General features: G+C 36.4%; 1 protein-coding gene across 3 annotated transcripts; it reads left to right on the plus strand.

The window, feature by feature from the left end:
* Positions 1 to 412: 412 nt before the first annotated feature.
* crtac1a (cartilage acidic protein 1a) lies at positions 413 to 11244 on the plus strand. Of its 3 annotated transcripts, none has more exons than XM_079862499.1 (14): positions 413 to 554; positions 955 to 1151; positions 1990 to 2186; positions 2265 to 2401; positions 3363 to 3519; positions 4489 to 4623; positions 4700 to 4836; positions 5561 to 5697; positions 5782 to 5864; positions 5956 to 6056; positions 6580 to 6748; positions 7985 to 8130; positions 8322 to 8364; positions 10593 to 11244. In XM_079862499.1, exons 2-14 carry the CDS (start codon positions 961 to 963, stop codon positions 10685 to 10687), a joined length of 1728 nt encoding a protein of 575 aa, XP_079718625.1. In that variant the 5' UTR covers positions 413 to 554; positions 955 to 960; the 3' UTR covers positions 10688 to 11244. The 3 variants fall into 3 exon arrangements, with proteins under 3 accessions (XP_079718625.1, XP_079718626.1, XP_079718627.1); XM_079862500.1 differs by lacking the exon at positions 10593 to 11244 and adding an exon at positions 9596 to 9890 and having other exon boundaries at positions 7985 to 8184; XM_079862501.1 differs by lacking the exon at positions 10593 to 11244 and adding an exon at positions 9596 to 9890.
* Positions 11245 to 12933: the final 1689 nt, after the last annotated feature.

The raw sequence follows: 12933 nt of genomic DNA on the forward strand, positions 1-12933 counted from the left end.
TTGTAGTTTATCAGTGTAGTTTCGGAAAGATGCATTAACGACGAACATAATTATCATACGGTTTATCATTTCGTTCTTAAACTGCGAAAATCATGACCATAATCATTATAATCATCCCCTTGGCATGGCCATGATTAAAGAGTATCATAGTACTTTTAATAGTGTTTCAGTAACAAACGCTACATTTGATGTATTCACAGTAAACACCAAAATTATAAATAAACAAGACATACAAGCATAATTATTTTTTAGTCAACTAAATTTATTTCAAGTCTGTGAAAAAAAGTATTTGTTTGTTTTTGTTAGGGACGTACATCTGCATGCCGATCGTTAACGCCCTCTTTTCTCTTGAGGGTTTGTGATTGGTCAAGCCTCCACAGCTTTTTAAGTACTCGACTGTGATTGGACAGTCGCTTACACAAGCGCTTGTGTAAGGCGGCTGCATTGAAGTTGTGTAAGGACCGAAAAAAACAGCATATACAACAGGAATCAAACATAATTTTCCAAGCGTTTGAGTCAGGTCAGTCAAGCCACCTGTTGGAAACTCTAGGAACGTAAGTACACTCTATAACCCACGACAAGTGGATGTGACACATTATTATTTATTTGTAAAGCGAGAAAAACACGTCTCTCTTTTGGGGTGATGACTTGCATGCTTAACAACAAATGCTTTCAAATGCATGAACAACGTCTCTTAGGTTAGCTTATAGTTCCTGTCTGAAAGTTCTTTAGTTTGTTTTCTTTAATGCAAAATGACATATTTCTGCTCTGAGTTGCATCCTCTCCTTTACTCTTTCTATTAGTTTAATTTAAATCAAATTGCAATATCTTATGTGTGTTTTCATTTTCTGTGTAAGCAATGTCATTAAGCTTTTCACATACACATATTAGATGTGATTCATATTGTATGTATGAATACTGTTATTCAATACTGTAAGAATGTTTGATTGACAGGTGGAGATGATGAGGATGTGGTGGGCGTGTCTTCTCGGTTTGGGTCTGTCTGCTCTCTCTCAAGCTCAGCCCATGTTCTCCGTCAACACGGATACAGTTCTGCCTCCGGATGCTCTTAACAACCCCACCCAGTTGAATTATGGGATGGCGGTGACAGACGTAGATGGAGACGGGGATCTGGAGGTGGTGGTGGCCGGGTAAAGAATCTCCAGCATAACATCAGTTGTATAGAAAACAGCCATATACACAGGCCAATATTTATTTGTCCCAAATTGAAAAAGGAATTATATTTTCCTTATACTATCTATCTATCTATCTATATTTAATATTATCTATCTACAAATTGAAAAGATGTTAAAGCTTATTTTTAAGACCATTATTTTTTTCTGGACATGTTTCATGCAGTGTTGGGGAAATTTTCTTTTAAAAGTAATGTGTTACAATATTGCGTTACCCCATAAAAAAGTAACTAATTGCATTACTTAGTTACTTTTTATGGAAAGTAATGTTACATTACTTTACATTACTCCACCTGGACTGGGCTTGCTTGTTGTTTTTTTAATTAAAAAAAACTATATTTCATATTATCTATCTGTTTTTAATATCTATCTATCTATCTATAAATTAAAAAGTAGAGAAACGAAAAGGAATAATATTGTCCTCAAAGATAGCGCAGACATCCCATTCGCTGCTTACGCAAATGAATATAATATTATATTTTTATAATATGAAATTATAATAGTATTTTTTTATATTATGGTGAGCTAGGATACTAGATGATGATGTTTTAACCAATAAATTCCTAACAGATTATCCGCAGTATTTCTCTTGCCTTCTAACATTAAAAAGTCAAGGGCCAAGAAGAGCCCAACTAACGCAAACACTGATCACCATAATGGTGATTACAAAGTTTATATTTAAAATATAATATATGAATATAATTGATAAATAATGAAGCTTATTTTTGTGACCGTTAATATTTTTCTGGACATGTTCTTGACATGTTTCATGAGTGCCACCCATGTCCATTGTCAGGTATAACGGCCCAAACCTGGTTCTGAAGTATGACCGCACCCAAAACAAACTAGTGAACATTGCGGTGGACGAGCGTAGTTCTCCTTACTACGCCCTGAGAGATCCGCAGGGAAACGCCATCGGAGTGACGGCCTGCGATGTGGACGGAGACGGCCGAGAGGAGATCTACTTCCTCAACACCAACAACGCCTTCTCAGGTACGCAGAGAAACACGTGTCCCGTACAGACCCGCGAAACGAGCACTGACTAATTGAACCGAAATGAACTCTTTGAAGGTCGGGCGACGTATGCGGACAAACTTTTCAAATTTCGTAACGGTCGTTTTGAGGATCTGCTCGGTGATGACATCAACGTGCAGAGAGGAGTGGCCAATCGCATGGCGGGACGCTCCGTAGCTTGTGTCGACAGAAAGGTACTTAATTATTCATCTCCTTATTAAATACTGTGCAAATATTATAATTTTTCTTGCGTTTTAATTAATTCATGCTGTAGGGAACACACGCACTAAACACAGAACACTGAACACACACACTACACACTGAACACACACACTGAACACATACACTGAACACTGAACACATACACTGAACACTGAACACACACACTACACACTGAACACACACACTGAACACATACACTGAACACTGAACACACACACTACACACTGAACACACACCACACACTGAACACACACACTACACACTGAACACACACACTAAACACTGAACACTACACACTGAACACACACACTGAACACACACACTAAACACACACACTGAACACACACACACTAAACACTGAACACTACACACTGAACACTTAACACTTAACACTGAACACACACACTAAACACACACACTGAACACACACACACTAAACACTGAACACTACACACTGAACACACACACTGAACACACACACTGAACACACACTAAACACTGAACACACACTACATTACATTTACATTTATTACATTTATTCATTTAGCTGACGCTTTTATCCAAAGCGACTTACAATTGCTATATATGTCAGAGGTCGCACGCCTCTGGAGCAACTAGGGGTTAAGTGTCTTGCTCAGGGACACATTGGTGTCGCACAGTGGATTCGAACCCAGGTCTCTCACACCAAAGGCATGTGTCTTATCCACTGCGCCACACCACACCCTAAACACTGAACACACACACTGAACACACACACTGAACACACACTAAACACTGAACACACTCACTAAACACTTAACACTACACACTGAACACACACACTGAACACACACACTGAACACACACTAAACACTGAACACACTCACTAAACACTTAACACTGAACACACACACACACGCTGAACTGCATTTTAATTCCTTCATGCTGCTGCAGGGAACAGGTCGATATTCAATCTACGTGGCGAACTACGCCAGCGGTAACGTGGGGCCGCACGCGCTCATAGAGATGGACGAGGCCGCCAGTGATGTGGAGAAAGGCGTCATCGCTCTGTCTGATGTTGCGCCGCAAGTCAACGTCAATAAGTACACAGGTCAGAGACGACACAGGCGACAAAAGTCATGTTTGTTTATATTATATGTGTAAGACTTTAGATAAACTAGCGTTCAAAAGTTTGGAATATTATTGTTATAAATCAGAATGTTATGTTATAAGGTGGCCGTGGTTTAGTTGTTGTTACTAAAAACATGCTAGCAACATTATAAATCATGCTAGCAATATTATAAATCACGTTAAAAAATGCTAAATCATGTTAGCAACCTGTTAAAACATGCTAGCAGCATTATAAATCACGCTATCAAAATGCTAAATCATGCTAGCAACATGTTAAATCATGCTAACAACATTCTAGCAACATGATAGCAACATTATAAATCACATATCAAAATGCTAAATCATGCTAACAACATGCTAAACATGCTATCAATGTGTTAAAACATAGTAGCAACATTGTAAATAAGGTTAACAACATGTAAAAACATGTTAGCAACATGTTAATTAATTATAGCAATGTGATAAAACATGCTAGGAACATGTTATAAATCAGAATGTTATGTTATTAGGTGGCCGTGGTGTAGTTGTTGTTCCAAATAACATGCTACCAACATGGTAAATCATGCTAACAACATGCTAGCAACATTATAAATCATGCTAGAAATATTATAAAGCACGTTAAAAAATGTTAAATCATGTTAGCATCCTGCTAAAACATGCTAGCAGCATTATAAATCACGCTATCAAAATGCTAAATCATGTTAGCAACATGTTAAATCATGCTAACAACATTCTAGCAACATGATAGCAACATTATAAATCACATTATCAAAATGCTTAATCATGCTAACAACATGCTTACAACATGCTAAACTTGCTTACAACATGGTAAACAATGCTAACAATGTGCTAAAACATAGTAGCAACATTGTAAATAAGGCTAACAACATGTAAAAATGTGATAAAACATGGTAGGAACATGTTATAAATCAGAATGTTATGTTACAAGGTGGCCGTGGTGTAGTTGTCGGTCCAATCCTCAGCGACGCAAAATCTGATATTTTCTGTGACAATGAGAATGGACCCAACTTCCTGTTCCAGAACAAGGGTGATGGAACCTTCAAAGACGTGGCGGCCGGGGCAGGTGAGCTACGGACTTCATACTTACAGTAATGATTGTCAATTCGACCTCAATCTAATGTCTTCTGTTGTGATGGCAGGAGTTGAAGACAGATATCAGCATGGCAGAGGTGTGGCGCTGGCCGATTTTAACGGCGACGGAAAGACGGACATCGTTTACGGCAACTGGAACGGCCCACACCGCCTGTACCTGCAGGACAGCCAGCAGAGATTCAAGGCGAGAGACATATGATAAGTCATGCTAGCGACATGTTAATTCATGTTAACAACATGCTAAAACATGCTCGCGAAATGCTAACAACATGCTAGTGACATGATAAATCATGCTTACAACATGTTAAGTCTTGCATGTTAATTCATGCTAACAACATGCTAAAACGAGCTAGCAACATGTTAAATCATGCCAACAACATTTTAAAACATGCTAGCAAAATGGTAAATCATGCTAAAAACATGGTAAAACATGCTTAGTTAAAACATAACAACATGTTAATTCATTCTAGCAATGTGATAAAACATACTAAGAACATGCTAATTCAGGTTAACAATGTGTTAGAACATGTTAGCAAAACATGCTAGTTCATGCTAGCAACCTGTTAAAACATGATCGAAAAACATACTAATGCTAGCAATGTGTTAAAACGTTAATTCATGCTAGCAATGTGTTTCTTTCTCTTTCCACTTCACTAAATGTAAAGCTTATAAAACTTTCAAACCTTCATACGGCTTTTCCAAGCCAGAATCAAAGTTTGTCCCAGTGAGCTTCACTCATATCTTTGATATAGCTATATTTTGTCTTATTGCATTAGCAGATTTTTTTTCTATAAACTATATAAACCTGTTTAAAATCTGCAAGCGCAGTCTGCAATCTGCAAGTAATTATTCACAATGTGCATCTATATAAATCTGTAGAAATGAATGAGTCTGCTGTGTTGTTGTAGGACGTCGCCACACGGGCCTTCGCCACTCCGTCACCCATTCGCACCGTTATCGCTGCCGACTTTGACAACGATCTTCAGCTTGAAGTCTTCTTTAATAACATCGCTTACCAAGGAAACGCCCCCAACAGAATCTTCAGGTACATAAACTAATTCAAAACATCAATAAACACTATAATGGAGCATGAATAATACTGAAACAACACTGCCTTGTGGTTGTTCAGGGTGTCGAGGAAGCAGAACTCTGACCCGGACGTCACAGAGCTGGATGTGGGAGACGCCTCTGAGCCTCAGGGCCGGGGCACAGGTGAGACCACCTGACCAACATCACATGACCAGAGCCACTTCCTGTGTGAATAAACAGCCTCATTTCTTTCTTAATACCGTGGTCTGCACAGGTGCCACAGTGACCGACTTTGATGGCGACGGTCTGCTGGACTTGTTGGTGGCTCACGGTGAGAGCGCCTCACAGCCCATCTCTGTGTTTAAGGTCAACCAGGTATGCCAGAAAGCTCATTCACAATGTAAAAACCTGTCCATTTGATATCAGACTTTTGGTCCTTATTGTATATGTATACATTTTTAAATTGTAAATATACATTTCTATGCATACTAAATGTAAAATATAAACATTTTCCAACATTATTCTCGTATCTTTTTACAGAGGACAAGTCATAGAAAAAAAATTGACTGGTATACTGAACATAACAATTTTATCTAAAAAAACACATTTCTAATTTCATTTTCTAATTAACTGAATCCTGGTGTCCTCTACATAAGACATCTAAAATATGAATAAAAAAAAAAAAGATTTTTTTTCGCCATTTGTTGCTTATTCTCCAAAAGATGTGAAGATAAAAAATAAAATAAAATAAAAACTAAATTTACAGAACTATTTTTTGTGGGTCTCAGGAGGATTTGCTCTTATTTGTATATGAGATTTTAAGGGTCTCGAATGCCTGTTTTGCATATAAATATAATACTTTTAGTCATCTTAGCTCTATTTATTGTCCTGTCCGCAGGGCTCCAGCAATAAGTGGCTGCGTGTGGTTCCTCGCACGCGGTTCGGGGCGTTTGCTCGTGGAGCGAAGGTGGTGATGTTCACGAAACACAGCGGCGCACACACTCGCATCATTGACGGAGGGTCGGGGTATCTGTGCGAGATGGAGCCCGTGGCTCACTTCGGTTTAGGTACAAGCAGCTCATCAGCATATTATATCAGTGAAATCAGTCATTTTGGCTTCTTTTAAATAGTTTTATACCTGATATATGTCGTTTCAGTGTAGATGAAGCTTTTTTATTCTGCACACACTGCTGTTATAAACTTTGGGGTCATTGGGGGTAATTTTTTTTTTTCAGAAATGATGCATTAGTTTCATCAACAGTGACATTTATAAAGTTACAAAATATTTAAATTAGAAATAAATGCTGTTCTTTTCAACTTTCTATTCATCAAAGAATCCTGAGATAAAAACGTATCACTGTTTCCACACAAATATGAAGCAGCACAACTGTTTTCAACATTGATAATAATCAGAAATGTTTCAAAATCAAATCAGCATTTTAGAGTAATTTCTGAAGGATCATGTGACACTGAAGACTGGAGTAATGATGCTGAAAATTCAGCTTTGATCACAGGATTAAATTATATTTTAATATATATTCAACTAGAAAACACTTATTTTAAAGGAGCTGTATGTAAGATTGTGGCCAAAACTGGTACTGCAATCACTTTCAAATTACTGTAGAGCAGTGTATCCGCTCCCCCTCCCCCCTGACTCGAGGTTGCCAGATATGTTGCAGGATCCAGCAGGAACGTAGGCTGCTACAAGGAGCTGCAGCTGTGGTAACTAGAGCAGAGCTGGCAACCCGGATGCCGAAACACTTCTGACTTCGTGATTGGTAGATAGGCAGAGGGTGGAGCATCAGGCCAAAACACAACATGACAACATCAACATCAGTTGAGGGCTGCAAGTTCACTTTTTAAATGACAATATCCTGGCCGTACTACTTTTGTCAGTGATATAAGTATTTGAAATGAACATGATTTCTTAATGTCTAGTGACATATCAGGGCCATTTTATGATTAATTGAAATACATTTCTTACATACAGCTCCTTTAAATTGTAATAATATTTCACAATATTATGGTTTTTACTGTATTTTTGATCACATAAATGCAGGCTTGATGAGCATAAGAGACTCTTTCAAAAATATTAAAACCCAGACACAAACACAGTGTCGGCCCAGATCCAGTAAGTGTGGAATCCACGTGTACCAGATGTGGGCCGGATCTGGGCCGACACTGTGTTGCCGTCTGGGAAACCTTTGAACGGTAGTGAAAGGGTGTTTTATTAAGACTAATTTTATCGCTCTAACACACTCATTAGCATATGGGATTCATGGTCTCATGTCATTGGCTCTTAGGAACCGATGATGCCACCATCATTGAAGTCTATTGGCCAGATGGTCGCTCCTTCGTTCGGTCACTGGAGTCTGCTGAGATGAACACAGTCATCGAGATCGCATACCCTAATGAAGGGGAGGAGTCAGCCCTCACTTCTGATGCTCAGGTACGGGTGCATGCAAATGAGGAGGAGGAGTCAATGCTCAGCTTGCACAGGCAGGTATGCAGATATGCAGATCAGGAATAGTGTAGACATTTAAGAACAAAGCACAGATGTATTCTTAGACGCTCAAGGCTTGAATAAAGTGTTCAGAATACTAAAGCGAATACTAAATACTCTGTATTGATGCTTTGCAGTGTGGAGAGGGATTCACAGTGAACACAAACGGCCGCTGTGCAGGTAAGATGATCCCCACACATCAGCCTATTACTACCTGTGAACGACATCCTCAAGGGTCCCAAATTAACATGTGCCAAATGAGAGTAACATGCATTTCTGTAAAAACTGTTTATGGTTTAAATTATAAGAATTATAATATGACCATTGCTGATATCCCAGACAGAAACACAGTGTCGGCCCAGATCCACGTCTGGAACATGTGGATTCAACTCGTACCAGATCTGGGCCGACACTGTTGCGATCCGGGATGAGAAGTGCATTTTAGTCACAAATGTGCCCAAAAAATTTAATAATCTTATTAAACTTTTGATTGGACAAAAATATATTCATATTGTTTGTTGTAAATGAACATCTCAAGACACTTTAGTGGGGTGTCAAATCAGAATATGACTTTCTGTTATGAGACATGCATCAGTTTTACTGCACGCTTATCAGGCATTTTAGTGGATAGGGAAGAAATTACATATCAACATTTCTATGGAATATGAGATATTATGAAAATGTTGCCAAGTTATTACTCTCATTATTTAACGCTGCATCTTTTTTTCATTACGTATTAACCAAAGAACACATAATGCACATATTAAGAACATAATATGCAAATTAGAGACAATGAATATATACATTGTATATAATGGAAACCCCATTTTTGGACATGTTGACACACATATTGTGTAAAGTAAAATAATATATCAAATCATTCTCTAATATCCTTTAAGCCATAGTTGAGAATCTTTGTACAGATCTCTGTTTAGTTTCCTGAAAACCCTGATTTACATTAAACGCATATTGAATACAGGCTCTAATATGCATACTTAATGCAAAATATAAACATTTCCTGAACATTTACCAACATTATTCTCATATCTTTTACAAAGGACAAGTTATAGAAAGAAAATGTACTAAATAAAAAAATAAAATAAAATAAAAACCTTTTTAATTTAATTTGCTAATTAACTGAATCCTGGTGTCCTATAGGACATATAAAATATTAATAACATTTTTTTCACCATTTGTTTCTTATACTCCAAACGATGTAATGATGTTAAAAAAATAAAAAATAAATTCCATTTGTTTTGTTTTTATGGGTTTTGCATATTTAATTGCTCTGATTGGCTGCCGATAAGGTTTAAGAATATGATAGCTTCTGGGAATTATTCTTAAATGAATTATGCTTGAATAATTGTAAAGCAATGAAATATTTGTGTTGTCTCTCTTGCCCCTCAAACAGTGACAGGCTGAGTGTTTTCAACTGGACTTTACGAGCATCATCATCATCATCATGATCTCATTAGATCAGAACAGACGTCTGATCAAACTCTTCACTTACTCAACCACAGACGCACAGTCCTCTACTGAACACTTGTGCTGTTACTCCATTACATTTCTAGGGGAAAAAAACGATAGTCAGCACTAACTAAATCTGAAAATGTTCATCTTGTTTTCTGGGGTTTTTACTTTTTTTTTTTTAACAACTTGTTTACTTAACATGGGAATGGTGTGCAATAAAAATAAAGCGATTGTGAGCGCAGTGTGAGTGTATTCTGTCCTCCAGCAATGCTCATATACATCTCACAAATAATTACAAAGAAACGCCAAGCAACACATGGAATTATATGTAATGTTTTGAAGTAGAAAGACTAAAATAGTATTTTCTTTATAAAACGTGCTCCAATAAGCTACTTTTTTTACAGAATATAAAAATCAGTGTAGTAAAATCTATAACTAACAGGCTAGAAATGCGCCTCAGTTGCACTGAAGGAAATAGAAAGCATTCAGTATCATAATGCAAAACAGCCTAATATTCAGTGCAAACTGCAAACATGAAAAAAATATGTTCCAAGAATGTTATGCTAACGTTCCCATTAAGTTATGAAAACATTATTTCTGAACGTTCTTGAAACAAGTAGCAACAATGTCCAACTAAAAAAAATTAACATTTCTGTGCTAACATTATTAAAGTCCAGATAACTTTGAACAAACGCTCTATTAACGTAACTGGAGGAACGTTTGTTCATAACTTTGAGAGAACCGTGACAGAACGTTCCCTGTTCGCTGGGAGGACTTTACCTGAACCTCCACTGGCTCCTTTCACACCCGGTCCTCTTTCCTTTCCACATTAGAATCGCCATCTCTTTCTTTCTCATACTTTATAGTCATAGTCCTGCATCATCATCATCCTCCCTCTCTCTCTCTCTCTCTCTCTCTCTCTCTCTCCTTCTCTCCAGCGGTGGCTTCAGGTCCGAGAGCAGCGTCTCTTCTTCCTCTCCTGCCTGTTCTAGTCTTCATCTTCTTCCTGAGCTTCTCCTGGTCTCAGTGCTGAGTGTCTCCGTGTGTTGCTCAAGATGACAGCGCTGAGTCTCTGTAGCCTCTGTGTTCTGCTGGGTCTCACAGGATCTGTTGGGTTCTCTCGGTCAGCATGATGAAGATGATGAAGACAGACCGCCGAGTTTTGACCTTAAAGGCCGAAAAGCACAGCGGTGCTGTAAAGCGATTTTGCATGAATGTTCGTCTCTATAAGGAGAAGATGGTCAGTGAACAAAGGTTAAAGGCTCCCAGACAGCAACACAGTGTCGGCCCAGATCCGGCTCACATCCAGACCGGCTGGAACGTCATGTTGACATCTTTTTATCCCAGGACCTTATACCAGTTGACTCTATAAGGGACACCCAAATCAATATAAAGACACTACATCAATATAAATATGCATATTATCATTTCTCATTTTTAGACTTTTTTAAGTAAAAAAAAAGAATTTAACTGAAATGTATCGCTTGAATGCAAAGGAAGTCGCTTTGGGTAAAAGTATCTGCCAAATATGTAAAATGATTGATGCATAATGATGTTACTGTTCAAATAAATGCACAAATCCGAGAAATTATTTGTATTGAGAACTAGATGTGAGATTTTTTATATAAACTATTATCTAAAATAACATAAAAATAGCCTAAATATTAAACATATTATTATAATAATTGTATTCAATATGAAAAAATATTTAGCTTACTTGACATTCAACATAATGTGTATAATTATTTTGTATATATAAATACACACACATGCATGTATATATTTAAGAAATATTTGCATACATATACTGTATATATTTACATATAATTTATATTATATATAAATATATTTTTTTTATATATAAATTACACATTTTTCTTAAATATATACAAGCATGTGTGTGTATTTATATATACAAATTTAATTATATACAGTACACACACATATATTATTTAAACACAAACTTTTATTTTGGATGCGATTAATCGTGATTAATCTTTTGACAGCCCTAGTTAAATTGCTACTTAGAATAAAAATGACATGTTATTATAAAAAAATAATAATTATATTGATATTATATATTATATTAATACTTAATGCCAAAAAAAAACAATACTTTTTTTTTAATCAAGTAAAACATGCCTAAATAAAAAGCAGGAAAAAAAAAACGAAAAAAAACAAAAAAACATTTAAATAACATTGAAAAAGAAAATGCATAACTGGCTAGTTTGACAAAGCATTTCTTTAGAAATAGAAAATGGCTAAATAAAACATTTCAGATATATATATATATATATATACAGTGCAATGCATAAGTGAATACACCCATGCTAAAGTTGACTAAAAAGAGGAATAAAAAATCATATTTTGGAAATTGAACTTAATGCCTTAATTAAAAAAATTAGGAAAAATCCAACCTTTAAGGACACCAATTTTCTTTGTGAATGAATAATGTATCGTAAATAAATAAATGTTCTTCCTTAAAATACATGGTGCATAAGTGAGTACACCCCTATGTTAAATTCCCATAGAGGCAGGCAGATTTTTATTTTTAAGTATTTTTTTTTAGGATACTATGCATCCTGATAAAGTTCCCTTGGCCTTTGGAATTAAAATATCATCACATAGCCTTCACCATACCTAGAGATTGGCATGGTTTTATTTCAGTTAGCCTAAAAGTTTGATTTGCATTGAGAGATGATCTTATGGAAAGTACCCCATGCCAATCTCTAGGTATGGTGAAGGCTATGTGATGATATTTTAATTCCAAAGGCCAAGGGAACTTTATCAGGATGCATAGTATCCTAAATTAAAAAAAAAAAAAAAAACTTACAAATAAAAACCTGCCTGCCTCTATGGGAATTTAACATAGGGGTGTACTCACTTATGCACCATTTATTTTAAGGAAGAACATTTATTTATCTACGATACATTATTCATTCACAAAGAAAATTGGTGTCCTTAAAGGTTGGATTTTTCCTAATTTTTTAAATTAAGGCATTAAGTTCAATTTCCAAAATATGATTTTTTATTCCTCTTTTTAGTCAACTTTAGCATGGGTGTATTCACTTATGCATTGCACTGTATATATATATTTTTTTATAAAACCTGGATTGAAAAAGAAAATGCAGAACTGGCTTGTTTGACCATCATTGTTCGTTTATTTTGCTACACAACAGAAAAGCATTCTCTTCATCTCTTTCTCTTTCTCTGTGCATAAACGGGGCTGAAGGTTCACAGTAAGAAATGGAAGCTCATGGTGAAGGATCACGTGAGGAA

The sequence above is a fragment of the Squalius cephalus genome (genome assembly GCF_949319135.1).
Source record: "Squalius cephalus genome assembly, chromosome: 2".
In the NCBI taxonomy this organism is placed as follows: domain Eukaryota; kingdom Metazoa; phylum Chordata; class Actinopteri; order Cypriniformes; family Leuciscidae; genus Squalius; species Squalius cephalus.

What these genes read in the sequence shown, in the direction of transcription:
- crtac1a (XM_079862499.1), top strand. Translation starts at nt 961, where the DNA reads ATGATGAGGATGTGGTGGGCGTGTCTTCTCGGTTTGGGTCTGTCTGCT. An exon ending in GCCCCCAACAGAATCTTCAG is followed by an intron (nt 5,698 to 5,781) that starts GTACATAAACTA and finishes GTGGTTGTTCAG; the next exon opens with GGTGTCGAGGAAGCAGAACT. An exon ending in CGTGGCTCACTTCGGTTTAG is followed by an intron (nt 6,749 to 7,984) that starts GTACAAGCAGCT and finishes ATTGGCTCTTAG; the next exon opens with GAACCGATGATGCCACCATC.